Source organism: Lissotriton helveticus, chromosome 3_1 (assembly GCF_964261635.1).
Source record: "Lissotriton helveticus chromosome 3_1, aLisHel1.1, whole genome shotgun sequence".
NCBI lineage: Eukaryota > Metazoa > Chordata > Amphibia > Caudata > Salamandridae > Lissotriton > Lissotriton helveticus.
The window spans coordinates 1,816,897,284-1,816,914,123 of record NC_136061.1 but is presented as its reverse complement, the minus strand read 5'-3'; the positions used below and the strand labels follow the sequence as shown (position 1 = coordinate 1,816,914,123).

Sequence of the window (16,840 nt, the reverse complement as noted above, 5' to 3'; positions counted from 1 at the left end):
GAAGACTGCACACACAAGTGAACAACAACCTACACTGTGCAAAGTAAGAAGTAAACAATGTAAGGCTTTCACACAAAGATCTATACAATCCAAAACAATTTAACTCTTACCAAATATAGCTACACTCACCAGCACCTACTCTGCTGAGACACAGCAAAAAGAAATGATATCCCACTAGAAAGAAAAAAAAGTACAGATTAGACAACAAAGTACACATCAAGCACTAATGCTAAATAAAATTAACAAACAAAAAACACAGAGCCACACAACCTGCTATAAGTACACCTTTTACAAAAACACATTCATCTAGGGAAAGTAGTACAAAAAACATTCACTTACCAAGCACATGCAACTACACAAGCTGCAAAACCAGCAGTAACAGAACCGCAACCTACAACAATCCAAACAGCAAAAGCCTGGAACAAGAATAAAATAGAGAAGAAAAAAAAAATACTACAACATTTCGCAAACAATATAACAGTTAAAAAAACAACACACAAATTTGCCCCCCAAATTTACATTCGCCCAGATGGGCCATCAAATAGGGCTTAGACCAATGGGGTTTAGGTGAGGTTTTCCATCAAGACACTGGTTACATTTGTGGATGTTCTTTTCTGCCTACTACCTTTGGTGCCAGTCGGTCTTTTGGTCCTAACTGTACCCCCCTCACACGGGGGCAGTAAGGACTAAAAAAGACCGACTGGCACCAAGGGAGGCAGCCAGTAAAAAACATCCAAAAATATAACCACCTTTGGAAGTAAGCCTTCCCCAAGGGCTCACTTCCACATACTACAAAACACAATCCCTAGGCCCTAGAGGGCCAAAAAACAGAAAAGAAAAGGGCCAATTCTGCCCCAGGGGGGTGGGGGTGGAGCAGAAAAACATTCCTAAAACAAGTTGCCTCTAGGAAGCAAACCTTGTCCAAGGGGTTGCCGCCATTACAATCAAAAAAATCCCTGGTGTCTAGTGGCGTATTTATGCCCCTCCAGGGGGCACAAAAGCTGAAAAAATAGACCTAAATGACCCCAGGGGGGGGCAGAAAATGTAAATTTTAACCCCACCCCTTGGCAAAGCTCTCTCTGTGGATGCTCTGTCACCGCTATTCGCCATAGGCAATGCCTCCCTCACGCAAGACGTATTCTCAGAAGCTCTCAAGACAGGCCGGATCCTTCCACTCCTAAAGATACCTACACTAGACCCTGTTGACCTCTCCATCTATCGGCACATCACTCACCTGGGACCGGGCCCAGGGCCTCTCCCCCTGTGCGAAACATCTCCTCGCGTCAGGTCCCTCGAATCTGTTACACCTCTGAACAGGTAAAGGAGATAAAAGTAAGCGCTCTCTCACCTCATTGTTCTCCTCTGTCCCTTGTGTCTGTTCGTACATCTTCACCCACACCTTGTTCCACATGCCCTTTCATAATCCCTGCTCCTCGCCCCCTTATTCAGCCTCCCCCTCTTAAACTACGGTCCCCTTATCGTGCCGCCCTCATAAACGCACGCTCCCTACCCAAGTACAACCTAGAAATTCTGGAGCTGATCACGAGCCAAGAGCTGGACATTCTGTTTATTACGGAAACCTGGGGGGATGCGGCTTGAGGACCAGACTTCTGCTCAGCCATCCCTGAGGGTTTCTGTGCGTCCAGACTAGATAGGCCCTCAGGCAAGGGCGGTGGACTCGCCATCATTCATAAAGTTATATATCCTATAAAAACCGAACCTATTCCCAGTTTGGACTGTGAGGCACTTAAGTTTTCTATCTCACTGAATAACAACCAAGTATTCAAAGGTACTCTCCTTTATCGACCCCCAGGTTCACGTAAACGTTTTCTTTCAACCCTCGATGAGATGATAGAACCTCTGACAGGACCATCGGACTACACAATTCTAGGAGATTTCAATTTCTACCTAGAATCCCCTACGGACAAAGATACAGTCCAACTCACCACCGACCTGGCAGCGGTAGGATTATATCAGTTAGTTTCAGTCCCGACTCATCAAGCTGGTCACACTCTCGATGGGTTGTTCACTAATAGCCCGGTTATATCCTTGCTTAAGGTGCTTCCCCATACCTGGTCAGACCATGAAGTAGTTATCTTCAGCATAAAAGCTCATAACCCCAACCCATCACAGTCTAAAGCGCAAATTGCGCAAAGTATCCAAGATTGGAAAAATCTAGATCTCCCTCTTCTTACTCAGATCCTTACCACCTCAAATCCCACTCAGGCCTCCAATAGGTACAAGGACTGGCTCCTGGATGCCCTTAGCTTGGCAGTCCCTACCAAATTAATTTTTCCAAATCGATCCACTCCGTCCGCGCGATGGTTTTCGGAGGACCTTAGACTGCAGAGGCAGCACTGCAGGAACCTCGAGAGACACTGGCGTAAACATTATAGTCCTCAGGACAAACAATGCTATAAAGACGCCTTAGCCATATATAAACGTTCCATAATCTCTAATAAGAGAGCCTTTTTTCTATCTCAAATCGAGTCCGCACAAAACTTGTCCAAAAAACTGTTTCAAATAGTCAACACCCTATCTATTCCCCCATCAGTTCCTGCTATTGAGCCATCCCAAGACCTATGTAATTCCTTAGCCGAATACCTTGCTACCAAGGTCACCAATATATACTTAGCATTCTCCTCATTCACCCACTCTCAAGGCTCGGTCCCTCGACCTGTGCCTACATCGGCTGGCCCGACCTTTTCACTCTTTCACCCCGTCTTGGCTGACACAATTAGTAAATACGTAGCCACCATCAGCTCAGGCTCCCCTTTAGACCCCTGTCCACCTCCGGTATTCAATCTGCTCTCTGAAACCATTACCCCTCCACTTATGGACATCTGCAATTCCATGTTCCTCTCTGGTGACTATCCGGAGATATGGAAAAAAAGCAGTAATTAAGCCTCTGCCAAAAAAAACATCCTTAGACCCCCTCAGCACTAGCCAGCTACAGACCCATAGCCTGCCTCCCTTTCCCAGCAAATATACTCGAATCCCTCATGAACCACCAGCTTTCGGATTATATCAATCAACACCACCTGCTGGACGATACACAGTTTGGGTTTAGGCAAGGCCACGGGACAGAAACCGCACCGTTAAAGGGGGCTGACGAGTTCAGGACAATCTTAGATCATGGCGGGGCGGCGGCCCTCATATTGTTAGATCTTTCCGCCGCCTTAGACGCGGTCGATCATTCCATCTTGATCGACCGTGTCTCAACATTGGGGGTCAACCACCTAGCCAGAGATCTTGTAGCCTCTTTCCTGGCTAACCGCACCCAATCTATGAAATTGGGCACATTCTACTCGACCACTTCCACCTTGCCGTGCGGAGTGCCCCAGGGATCATCGCTAAGTCCGACACTATTTAATATCTATGTGTCGGACTGGCAAGGGTCATAAAATCACATGGACTGAGTTTAACCACCTACGCAGACGACACCCAACTGGTGTTGGCTGTGCACAAGGATGGTGTGGCGGTTGCGTTGAGATTCCAGGAGGGTAAGCTAGCCATAGGCTCCTGGATGTCGATGAACTACTTAAAATTAAACTCAGACAAGACTGAGGTAATGATTTTTGGCAACCTCTCCCCGGGATGGCCGGACAACTGGTGGCCAATTGAAATGGGCCCCCCGCCAGAACCGGTTGCCACAGTCAGGAACCTTGGGGTCATGTTTGACACCAAACTAACATTCCACCATCATGTCAACACAGTGATTTCTTCCTTCTTCTTTATTCTTAGAAAAATCAAAAAACTACTCCCTTACCTACCTACTGCGGCAGGAAAAACTCACATAACTACCTTAATATTTCCCAAATTGGATTACTGCAATGCCCTCTTGCTGAATGCTCAGGAGCAGGTTTTAGACAAACTGCAGTCTGTCCAAAATGCGGCGGCCAGAGTACTACTCTCCATTCCCAAGCACCATTCTGTCTCTGCTGCCATACGTCAACTCCATTGGCTGCGAGTCAGAAGCCGCATAAAATTCAAAGCCCTCTACATTGCCTACAAGGCTATCCACAATTCCGGACCATGATTTCTCAGAAAGGCTTTTACGATCTACACCCCCATCAGGCCTCTTCGCTCAGCATCGACTTATCTTCTTCCAGTCCCTCACACCAGAACAGTCGCCTGGGGAAATAGACGCTTCCTAGTGGCCACTGCGAGGCTTTGGAACACTCTCCCGTTCACCATCAAGACTAGTCCCACACTTTTAATTTTCCGGAAACAATTGAAGACCTGGCTCTTTGACCAATGATCTTCTTCAGCATGGTGTATGTCATCTTGATAATCCTATGCGCCGAGACACCTTCGGGTATTTGTGCGCAATACAAATCCAATAAACATAAACATAAACACCTACCATTCATTGGCTAGATCATTGAAAAAGTACTCGGTGTTCAACTCAAAGATCACATTAATGCTAGCCATTTAATGCACAGCTACCAGTCTGGCTCAGACCATGCTGCAGCATGGAGACCACTACCTTCCACATTGCAGACAATGTCCTCCTGACCATAGCAGAAGAAAACCCCTGCCCCCATATATAGCTGAACCTTTCAGCTTCCTTTGACACACGTGACTAGCCCACCCTTATACACAGTCTGAAGTCTCGAATAAGATTCCCTGGCAATGTCCTTCACTGATGGTTCACGGCCTACCTTTCTAACACACACAAGATCACATCGGCACCTCCAGGTCCCAAAAGATTTCTACCACCTTCAGAGCCCCTCAGAGCTCCATAATGTCTCCTGTCTTCTATCGCTACATGGAGCCGCTTGGTGTTCTGTTCACAGCTAATAGGATCAAAATACCAAAATGCCACTGATTCAGAAGTCTACTTGAAAGTCTATTTTGCTTCATATATCCAATGCCTCAGGCACTGCTGGCACATGTCCAGCACCTACCTGAAATTCAACCCAAACTCAACCAATACAGAATCCCTGGTATTTGCCAAGAACAACAACCAAGACACAGTGAAAGTCTGGCTCAATGACATGCACCTTGTTGGCTTCAAACCTCCCCTTTCATTGAATGGCAAGTCACTTGGATTTACCCAGGACCCCAGCCTCACCCTCAAGGAACACAAAGGAATGCATTGCCAAAACAACAAAGAAAATTTGGTACCAGCTGTCTCTTCTAAACACAAAGTAACTTCAGAAATGCTGTTCAAGCCCTCGTACTCTTGCATTTGGATGGAGGTATTGCTCTGATCCATGGTCTCCCAGACTCCACACAGGCACCCCTTAAGAGCATTCCACATGCTACAACACTTCTCAGCCACCAGGGCTTGAAAACATATGATCAGATCACCCCATTCTGATTGAGATCTATTGGCCAAGGGCATACCACAAGCCTCTCTAACCCCTTCTGAGCAGGGTGCTCCTCACCCGTCAGATAGCTCCAAATTAGCCTAAGGCCTATGAATATTTGTTAGATATGGGAGTCTCAGGATCCATCCTCCATTTCTGCTGGAGGGCTTCATCATTTTGTGTTATTCTACTGCCTTTGACTCCCCTCGCCGGCCCACACTTTCTTCAAAACCCGCTGCATCTTTTACAAGGCCATCATACCCAGGACATCTGCTTTCTTGCAGCTAAGCTCTTCATCGCTGGTGGTTCTCGGCATACCCATAACAACAAAGTGTTAACAAGAAAACACTGCAGCAGGACTATTCCATCTGTGCACACAGGATCTTTAATAGCATCCCTTTATCCATCAGGACCACCCCAACAATTCTCCAATTTAGGAAAGAGTAGAAGATGCCTCTCTTGAAAGAACACTACATCATTATGCATTAACAGTTCACGTCTCAGCTACCTCTCCTGTCACCCATTGATTTTGTTTGTCTTTGATCCTGTACAGCTCTCCTCTGCCTTTTAACTAGGTTCACATAGTAGAAATGCCACATATATACATGCATATATATATTCAAACAAGGATCTGTAAAGCTGCTCTTCTTTGTATCGGAAGTGCAGCAAGATCTTTTGCAATGAAGTGTGAGACTTATCTAGGAGTTGGGAGATTCAAAGTCTGCATTTCAGACGTGCAGTGCTCATGGAGTGGTGTGCCTCAGTCAGCAGCCATTTGAGATAGGCAAGAAGGTGCAATGTAATCCCATTTTTAATGTTGGCAAGAAACATGGCAACATCATGAAGAACAGCTTCATGTGAGTTGGGTCTGTTTTTCATGAGGCTGGCAGGCAGAGCAGAGCCATTGTCAACTCAGCAGATCACATCACCTCAACTGCTATTTTCTGATCCTGTGGACATATATTCTAAATTAGGTTTCTTTGTTTGGTATGTGAAAATGGAATGTGGGCTACTCAGCCATGCCTTAGATGTACCCCTTGAAGTTTAGGGCATCATCAAGAAGAATACCAAATATGTTGTGGTGGTAGTCATTTTGGGAGTGGTGTCAGCAGTCTTTAAGATTTCAAGTCAGAAAAGATTGGTTGCAGGATCAGAATATGAGATAAAAGCAGAAATTCCATCTTTAAAGCATTGCATTCTTTGGGGTATGCCCCCTGAATATTGAAGCTAGAATTTCAATGTATATAAATATCGATTATACAAAATATCGAACGTTAAGGAAGCATAGATTTCTATACCTAACGCCACATATATGTACCTTGCTGATATATAAATATATATTTAAGGTACGTGATGTGAAGTTAAGAAGAATAATCTGTCTTCCTCTGTATGTACTATTCTTTCGATATTTTGGTCTTCAATATTTTATACACAATATTCTTGTATTTCAGTATTCTTAGTCTTGATATTCAGTAGTACAACACATTTTAGGTGCTTTGTTCCATTGATTTGTGTATGATATGCAGTAGTATTTAATCTATGATGTGGATTCAGATGAGTCCATTTCCAACTATACGTGGGTGTCATCATTATATTAATGCATGAACATTCCCCAACCTTTAAGACATTACCCCCACTGGATCACAATACAGACTGAGCAGGATGGGTGCTAAGATCGAACCCTGTAGGAGACAGTAAGAGGCAGGTGTGTGCTCAGAGATTAGTCAATAGTTTGCACTATCTGAGAGAGGAAGGGCAGTCCATTGTATCTGGATGCATCAGGATGAGAAGTGGAGAAGATCTTGGTTCGAGGTTCAATAATATTAAATAGTCTCTTTTGTGGTTTTTTTGAGAGATCAAACATGCTGCTTTTGCTGAGAGAATGCTGGCCTTGTAATTTGTTCTTTTGAGGGTAAACTGGATGAGCAAAAGGGGAATTTTAGTGAAACTCCACATCCTTCTAACAGAGGATCTGTTCAGATTGATAGTGTGCGAGAACCAATTAGGCGCTTTGGTCTTGTTTACGGTTCTCATGGAAAGAGGAGTGAGGTCGTCAACAGCAACTCTGGTAGGGGGACTAGTTTTCAAGGAGAAAATGAGTGTCTTCAGATGCGAGTGGTTTAAAGAAACCCGATTGTCTCCATCCAGGGGCTGGTAATCACTAACCTTTGCATACTCTCTCTTGGATTAGGTCCTAGTGGCGGTAATATGGTGGGTAAGCAAGGGATCAGGAACAGCCCAACCAGTCTAACTTGATGGAGCGCCAGATTTAGATGCAATCCTGTTTGGCAACAATGAGTAAATCTTTTGCCATGGGTATATTTACAGAAATGTTAGAGGATGCCAATGACATAGAGGACGGACACCAATTCAGGTGTGATCCAGTTGAGGGTTTATTCTATGTATTGTATTGTATTGTAATTGCATTTATATAGCGCTTACTACCCCTGACGAGGCGTCAAATCGCTTTTTCGGCGAGTAGCACACTACTCCGGGACCCATAGAGGATTAGTGTTGAATTAGTATAGTGAAACATGCAAGTACATGTTAAGTGGTGGATAGGTTAGTCAGTTATTTGGATTTGGAATGATAGCAGAAGGATAGAGGAGGACAAAGGTTTGTATTTATATAGCGCTTGTTGACGCACGCTATTCAGGAAGCCTACAAAGGATTAGTGGTGAATTAATATGGTGAAAATATGAAGTAATTTCAGTGGTGGATATTAGTCAGTTACTTGGAGTGAGAAGGATAGCGGAGCGATAGAAGGGGAAGAAAGATTTACATTCAAATAGCACTTGTTACCCCTGATGGGTGTTGAATAACTTTTCTGGTGAGTAGCACACCACTCCGGAACCTATAAAGGATTACTGTTGAAAATTAGTATAGTAAAAAAAAATGAAGTAATTTGAGTAGTGGATATGTTATTCAGTTATTTGGGTAGTATATTAGTATAGTTTAATATGGAATTTGAGAAGTGAACATGTTAGTCTGTTAATTTCGATTGAAAAGGATAGTGGAGGGATAACAGAGTGAAAGATTATTATTTTTTTTTTTAGGTCTTAGCAATAGGAGGAGGCTTTTGGATGAGTAAAAAGGAGTTTTGGAGGGGAGGACTCAGAGGAAAGAGTTTAGAAAGGTTTGTTTTAGGGGATCGATATAGTAAAAGATGTATCAGATGATACAAGGAGGGGTAGAGTAGGAGAGAGTCTAAAAAGTGTTATTTTGGCAATCATAGTAGTGGTATGGGGTTTGGGATAAATGAGAGAGTGGATGTAGAGGATATATTGATAGATGTATAGGATGAGAGATAGGGTAGTGCATTGGAAGGAGTAGTAGAAGAAGTTTGAGATGAGTCAGAAGGTTGGACTAGAAGATATATTGAGCGAAGTATAGGCTGAGAAATAGGGTGGGGAATTGGAAATGCTAAATTAGAAGAAAGTGATAAATATGTAGATCCATAATTACATTGAAAGTATATGTGTTGCAAGAGTTACAAAGTGTGGGGGTGTGCAGTGTGTGTGTTGTGCGTTAGTGTTATTATGGTAGAAGGTAGAGGAGGGTGTTTGTTGGACAACTGATGGAAGGTCTGTTAGGTGTAATAACAGCAGGGAGAGTGTGTCTGAATGGGATGTAGTAATGTATGGTGTTGATTGGTGTTGTGTTAGTGATGAGTTTATTGGTTAGTGGTATAGGATAGAGGTGTGTACTCTTTGTAGGTGATGGTGGATATGTATGGTAGTTGGGATAGTAGGGTGTGTAGATGTGGTTTGGTTGGGTATGTAGTGCAGGCTGGTACATTAATCTGTGCATAGTGTTGTGCGTGGTGGACATTTGGTGTGAGTGTGTTGCTCTGTTTGTGGATGTGAATGGTGTGGGCTGGGTATTGCTAAATGATAAAAAGGGCAGCATTGCTGGCCCTAGTCCCAACTAGTCTCGAACAGGCTCAAACAGGAAACTGCCCTTGTCCTCTCTGCCCTTAACAGGCTCAAACAGGAAACTGCCCTTGTCCTCTCTGTCCTTAACAGGCTCAAACAAATAACTGCCCTTGTCCTCTCTGCCCTTAGCCTCAACACCCGGGCTGAGACGCCCTAAGCCTCGCCTTTTTTATAGCCCTAGAAACCAGGTGACCTCTTCAGCCAATGGGAACCCTAGCCCTAACACTATCCAATCACAACACTAGTCCTAAAATCCAGGAACCAATAGGAGACCAGGACCTTACAGCCAATCGTAGCCCTAGTCCAAGCACCCAATCAGTTCAAAAACCCTGATCTCTATGTCCAATAAAGGCCCTAGCCCTACCTGTAGTCCCAAAACAAGTCCATGCAACCAATGGCACAGGTAGCCCTAGTCCCTACTCCCAATAGAAAACCTAACCCTACTCTAAGTCCCACACCTAGTCCAGCAACCAATCACATCAGAAGCCCTAATCGTTACTTCCAATTAAAGGTCTAACCCTAGCCCTAGTCCCACCCTACTCCCAACAACCAATAACATAGGAAGCCCTAGTCCCTACTTCCAATAGAAATTCTAACCCTAGCCCTAGTCCCAACCCTACAATGATTGAATCACAGACCCAGAAACCAATCAGAACCCTCAAATACCCAACCAATGAGGACATTAACCCTAATCCAATAGAAACACCAGATACAACCACCAATCAGTGTAGACATGCACCAACCACTAGCAGACCATATAAGGTCCCAGCGACCTCAGACAAGGTTTGCTGGCCAGGGAGTTGGAAGCTGCTTCTCCTGTTCAGAATCTCCTAGGAGACAGACAGGCTCAATCCACACTTTGGACTTCAGCAGGTAAGGGCCTCACTAACTTGAAAGCTAACAATACTGTTTGAATAAAACTTTACTCCCCCTGCTGGCCAAAAAAACGAAGTGCACAGGCCCTAGTAAAACACAGTTTAAACAGCTCACAGAAGCACCCTCTGATGTAGAAAAAAATCCCTGTTGCTGGGGGGGAGGCAGGGGGGCTGGTTGCACTGGCTTGTGAACACAAAATGGTGGCTGGGAGTGCACTGTTTTAACATACAGGTCTTAGCATAGAGCAAAGGAGAAATTTGGAGGGAAAACAGAATTGTCACCAAGGAATGAGAGGGACAAACTACAGAGGTTGGACTGCAAATCCCACAATTCAACACACTAAATAGAGGCAATCATGGGCAGGGAAACCCACAAATTTAAAACACAACACAGGTGATAAAATATGCAATTGCTACAGTGGGGGAGTGAGCTTGTCTGATGACAAAGTAGTTGGGTGGGAGCCAAGAATATCTATACGGAGCTGAGAAGAGAGGTTTGTACAGGTCTTGGTTAGAATGAGAATATCAAAGCTCCAATCCAGTACAGTGGCATATTTATTGTGTGTTCAATATCATATGAGGTATTTTATGGTAAGTAAGATTGTGGAAGAGATCATTAATTACTGAATGTTTCCGGTTCTTCTCCCTGGCCTAGGTTGGAATCAATGCTGATGCACACTCACTTATTTCTTTGTTGTCCTTTTCTTGGCAGTGCTCCCCAGTGGGATGTGCCTCAGCATTGTCCTGGTGCTCTCTGGAGTTCTGAGTACATTTGCAGTGGTGAAAGAATCCCAGGGCCTAATGATGACGGTAGGTATCTTTGGACTCTGTAGGTAACTGATAACTGAAATGTATTTGTTCTCATGTCTAGATTGAAAGCTACAGGTAGACTATTCATTATGGATACATATGTTTCAGAATAGGAGTGATAAAGCACTGGTGCAAATATTGACTCAGGAGCAAATTGTTGATGTACAGATGAGGTGTTGTGTTGTAAGCTTGATTTAAGAGGAGACATGAATGCGAAAGATGAGGGGAAACAGTGACTGCCTAAATCAAAGCTTAGTGAACTAGGATGATTAAATGCTTTTTAGAGAATAAAAGATTGGGAGATTCCTGTTAATCGACCACTGACTAGGTAGGGTAGAAAGATGGCCAGACCACTAGTTTGAAGGCTAGATGAACAGACAGATACACAGTTAGGAGACTAGATAGATAGACAGGCAGACAGACAGACAGACAGACAGACAGACAGATAGATAGATAGATAGATAGATAGATAGATATCGAATGATTGATGCAGTGCTTAATTTGTGACGGTGATTGTCAGTGCTGGACTGCCATTTATTTAATACCTGTACACATTTATGACAGTCCACCATATGGTAGCACTGTCAATCAATCAATCAATCACTGCATTTCTAAAGCGCGCTACATACCCGTGAGGGTCTCAAGGCGCTGGGGGGGAGGTGGGGGGGCTCCTACTGATCAAAGAGCCAGGTCTTGAGGAGTCCTCTGAAGCCCAGCAGGTCCTGGGTCTGTCATAAGCTGGTAGGGAGAGCATTCCAGGTCTTGGCGGCGAGGTAGGAGAAGGATCTGCCGCCGGCGGTGGTTTTCTGGATACAAGGAACTGGGGCGAGGCTGGCAGAGCGGAGGCTGCGGGTGGGGGTGTGGAAGCTGAGTCGGTCGTTGAGGTATGTAGGTCCGGTGTTGTGTAGCGCTTTGTGTGCGTGGATGAGGAGTTTGAAGGTGATCCGCTAGTTGACAGGGAGCCAGTGTAGGCCTCTCAGATGGGGTGTGATGTGGCTGCGTCGAGGGACATCGAGGATCAGTCGTGCCGAGGCGTTCTGAATTTGTTGTAGTCGTCTCAGGAGCTTGGTTGTTGTTCCTGAGTAGAGGGCGTTCCCGTAGTCGAGTCTGCTGGTGATGAGGGCCTGGGTGACGGTTTTTCTCGTGTCGGGGGGGAACCATTTGAAGATCCTGCGGAGCATTCGGAGGGTGTTGAAGCATGACGCGGAGACGGCGTTGACTTGCTTGGCCATGGAGAGGGTGGAGTCGAAGATGACCTCCAGGTTGCGTGCGTGGTCAGTGGGTTCCGGGGCAGTGCCTAGCGATGTAGGCCACCAGGAATCGTCCCAGGCTGATGGGGTGGGTCCGAGGATGAGGACCTCTGTCTTGTCTGAGTTCAGCTTGAGTCTACTGTCCTTCATCCAGTCGGCGACGGCCTTCATTCCTTTGTGGAGATTGACTGTCAGTCTAATTTTTAAAAAAGCACATGAGCAGAGTGTTTTACAATTCAATATACAATTACATTAAAAAAATGCCAGCATGACCAAACTATTATTATTGCTTTGGGTCACCTTGCATAGCTAAATATATTTCTAGAAGGGTAATGGTTAGGAGGCGGCCCTGGTATTTGACTGAGGTAGCAGGGACTGTAGGTGGTGCAAACTGCATGTGATACATATGGGGTACTTGGCAGTTAAAAAAATCTTTTTATTAGTTTCAAAGTCAACAGATGGACATTAAACACGAGACCGCAGTCTCCCATGAACCCGCTCCCCCAGCCCTTCCCCAGGTCCCCATTATGAAAACAATTCCAAACATCAAAAACACTCCTGGCGCCAACCGCAGCAGTGAGTTCCTGCACACCTTGAGGTATCTCTCCACCCATCCCCTCCACTCGGCTGGAGCCCAGGCAGTCCAGACAGGAAAAGCTCCCCTCTGTGCCAATCACGGACCCAGCCATCCAACTTTATTCTAGTGCTTCTTTCATGAGGTGTCTCCACGTGCCCCAAACCTTCTCATGCTTCTGGGGGCGCCTCATGACCGATAGACCAGTTTTATAGACCAATTTTTCTTGTTGCATACACCAATATAAGTTCAATTTCCAGGCCTCAACTGTCAAAGGTGTTGTTGTTCCCCAGTTGCGGATTATGTCCCTCTGAGCATCTAACAGTGCTACATTACAAAACAGTTACATATGTTTGCGTCCCATTAGTAAGGCATATCTTTAGCTTGATTGCTTCTGCAGAGCAAGGGGGACAGAGGGCAGCCATGCCGGGTGCCCCTGCCATGGCAGAATTCACATGAAGTTGCAACATTGATCCGGACTCGTGCCAACGGCTCCCTCTATAGTAGCCTTATCCTACCATAAAGGATGGACTGAAGCCCATTTAGCTCACGACCTCCCAAATGTAAGCCCACTCCAGGTAATTGAAGGCCATAGCGGCATCTAGAGTTAGGAGCAGGGCTGGCTTCTTGACACAGTTTTGGGCACGCCAGGCAACCGAAGAGTCTCCTCAGGTTGTGACAAGTCGCTCTGTAGGGCATAAAACCAGATTGGTTGGCCAGAATTAGCGAGTCCACCACCCCTATCAGCCGGTTAGCTAGTACTTTGGCCACGATCTTGATTTTACCATTTAGCAAGGAGATCGGCATATAAAAAGCACAGTCCTCCCTTGGTTTCCCTTCCTTATGAATGAGCACTATTGTGGCTTGCCTCCAGTCTCTGGGCAGAATTCCACTTTCCTTGGCCACCACCATTGCTACCTTAAGAGTCCCCTTGATTTCGAATTTCACACATTTATAATATTCAACCGGTAACCCTTTGTGGCCCAGCGCCTTCCATCTGTGCATTTGGGTTATGGCCTTGGAGACCTCAATTTCCATGATCTCCGACTCCAATGTATGCCTGGCCTCGTCTCCCAGTTGGGGAACTGGTAAATAATGTACAAAGTTGGCCAGGGCATTGTCATCCCGTGCCGTCTGCAATTGGTAGATCAGGCCTTGAAAAATCATTAAAATGTTACTAACCCAGAGGTCTAGTAACTTAAATAATCTACTCGACCTATATGTATTGCTCTTGACCCATAAACGGGTTTCAAATTATGTGATCTTGGGCAAATAGTTTAAATCATTGAGCCGCCATTTTTTTCATTATCACATATGAGAGCACCTCCAAATGTGCGAGCTCTGCATGTCTGCTGTACAAAAAAACATTTTCTTTGATTTATAGACTAATCTTTTTTCCATATATAATACAAATCTAGCCACATATAGGATACACATGGCCCCTGACTTGCCTCTTAGTCCATTAACAGCATTGTCATCGGGACGGGGGCAGGAATGTTTCTCAAATCATGTTTAAAAACTATCACTTTTAATAAATACATAACTTATGCATGAAGTGGTCTTTTGTAATCAGCAGATTTTACATTGAAATGACCACAAATGTTCCCATTGACATACAGCTTTACAGATAAAACTATATAGTGTACAAACAACAATGTTTGGAAATAGGGCTTCTGCAAATATGTGTCATTTGCACAACAACAAGTGAAGTTTTCTGGTTTGTTTTGCTCCTATTTAACGCTTTGTTTGCATCACACTTCTTAATTTTAAAAACAATTTATTTTGTAATTCCTGATCTATTTTGAAATATTTGTAATATTAATTTACAGGCATTTTATTTAAATGTAATCTGTTAGAGAAAAATAACTGCTAACTACAGACAGCTCACTTGACAAAAAACTCGAACTCTAGTAATTAGAGAGAAAAAAATACACCTCATTTTCCAAGCAGCAATTAGTTAAAAGACAAACTAACATTGAGCCTCTTTCCTTGAAAAGAAAGCAAATGTATAAAGATAGAAACAAGATTTAATGGCATATCTATTGCTTATTCACTTTCTGAATGAACAGAACACCTGTTCCTTTCCAGCTTAAGTTTACTCAGATGGGACTCGCAGGTGCTAAAAATATCTCGACCTGATAACATTTTACTCAGTTAGGCAAGTAGATTTTTCAAGGCCTGTATATTGATATTCAAGTGGACTGAAAATGCCTGGGCTATGCTCTCCACCATAGACAGTAGAGTCGCATTCAGCCAACGCAACCTGTGACCCCACCTTTGCTCTTCCTTCGAGCTAGCCCTGCCATGAGTTTCCCAGCCTTATTTCCCACTTCATATATACGAGCCTGCTTGCTTCAGAGAGAGCTTTCACTTCCTTAGTGATGGAGGACCTCCAGATACACAGTCTGCTCAACAATGGAGGTGGCTAGGTAGCCTGCCTTCTCACAGGTCAGTTGGTCCTATAAGTCCCTCAGGTCTTTTTCACACTCTTTACGTTTCCCTGCTTTACGGGCTATCAGGTGGCCTCGCATGACTGTTCTGTATGCTTCCCATAAGCTGGCATCTGAGTTAACCGATAAGAGCATGTTCCTGGAGGTAGTTCTCCATTTTCCATCAGGTCCCAGGGGTCAAGTCTCCACCCTCCCTTCTTTCTGGACTGGGAGGATCGTTTACCTGTTGTCCGATATGCCTCTCAGTAGATATTGTGTGTCGCCATGCATATCTTGCTGGTGTTTGGGGATAACCATATAGTCCAATCTGCACAGGGAGCACATTATGTTGGAAGCATAGGAGTACTGGTGCAGAGTAGGGTGAATTTTCCTCCATATATCCACCAAGCCTATTGTCTTGAGGAAAGTACGCAGGCATATGTCTGGTTTGCGCTGTCTGCTGAACCTCGTCACTCTATCCAAGTCCCTGTAAAGGGTGAGGTTAGGATCCCCCGCTATTAGGATCACATCTGGCACCTCTATTATCACCCTCCCAAGTTTCTCCTGTACTCCTGGGGGGGGGGGAGTACCATGAGGCCACTGCTATGTTGATTTCATTCTACTGGCTGCTAATTGCCGCAAAGCATCCCTGAGGGTCCACACAGCTGCAAATGATGTTGAGCTGTAGGGATCTATGTGCCAGTATCCCCGTCTCTTGATCCCGCCGAGAACCCTGCATGAGCCAGCACTCTGTATCTCCCTAACGCTAGAATTCTACACTTATTCCATGCCATGTGTGTCTCCTGTAACAGTATAATATCCGGTCATGACTATTCAGATACTTAGACACCAGTCCTCTTTTGAGTGTGCCGCCCAAGCCATTCATGTTCCAGCATAACAGCTTCAGGGTCAATCTGTCTGCATAGTGGCGATCCCTGGATGGCAGCTTCAAATCTGTCCCCATATCAGTGTATCTTTCCTGCGCGGTGCTACTATGCCTGTGTGTAAAACTTTGGGACCTCCCCCCCCTAACCCTCACCCTTGTGCTGCAGGCTCTGAACTGCCCGCCAGCCCCAATGCCTAAAGTGTCTGTCACCCCCTCACATCAAACATTTCTAATGTGAGCAAAATGTACATTGCTAACTAGAGGTGGGGCTGGTCTTGGTCAGCAGAGCAGTCCCTAAGCCATTTCAGAACCCCCTCCCTGGGGGCTAACGCTCCCACCATGCCAGCACATACCTCCATACTCCTTTATCTGGGCCCCCCTTCAAATGAGGTCATCTGCGGTTATCAGGGTAACATTTGTTGGAGTGTGCACTCACTACTCTCCTCTACAAAAGATTTTCGTTGGTAAATGTCTGCCACCACTTTGGCCCTTTACAGTTTAGCCTGATATATGGTTGGGCCGCCTGTGGTCCACGCCGCTCGCTTTGCTGTCTCCGTCTTTGCTGATTACCCAGAGAACAGGTGTGTTCACGATCCCCCTGTCTCAAGTGTTTTTGAGCTTCTAGCCAGTATCAATCAATCAATCAATCATTTGTAAAGCGCACTAAATACCCGCTAGTGTCTCAAGGCGCTGGGGAAGGGGCTGAGGGGAGGGGGGCGCTACTGTTTGAACAGCCAGGTCTTGAGTATCCTCCTGGAGGTCAGCA

At 45.1% G+C, this 16,840-nt stretch overlaps 1 protein-coding gene across 1 annotated transcript in view; it reads left to right on the top strand.

Moving 5' to 3' along the window:
- TSPAN32 (tetraspanin 32) overlaps positions 1 to 16,840 on the top strand; it is a 526,327-nt gene that overhangs the window by 121,380 nt on the left and 388,107 nt on the right. Inside the window, exon 7 of the mRNA XM_078682734.1 lies at positions 10,838 to 10,935. Within this exon, the coding sequence (XP_078538860.1) occupies positions 10,838 to 10,935 (98 nt within the window). The remainder of the gene's footprint in view (positions 1 to 10,837; positions 10,936 to 16,840) is intronic.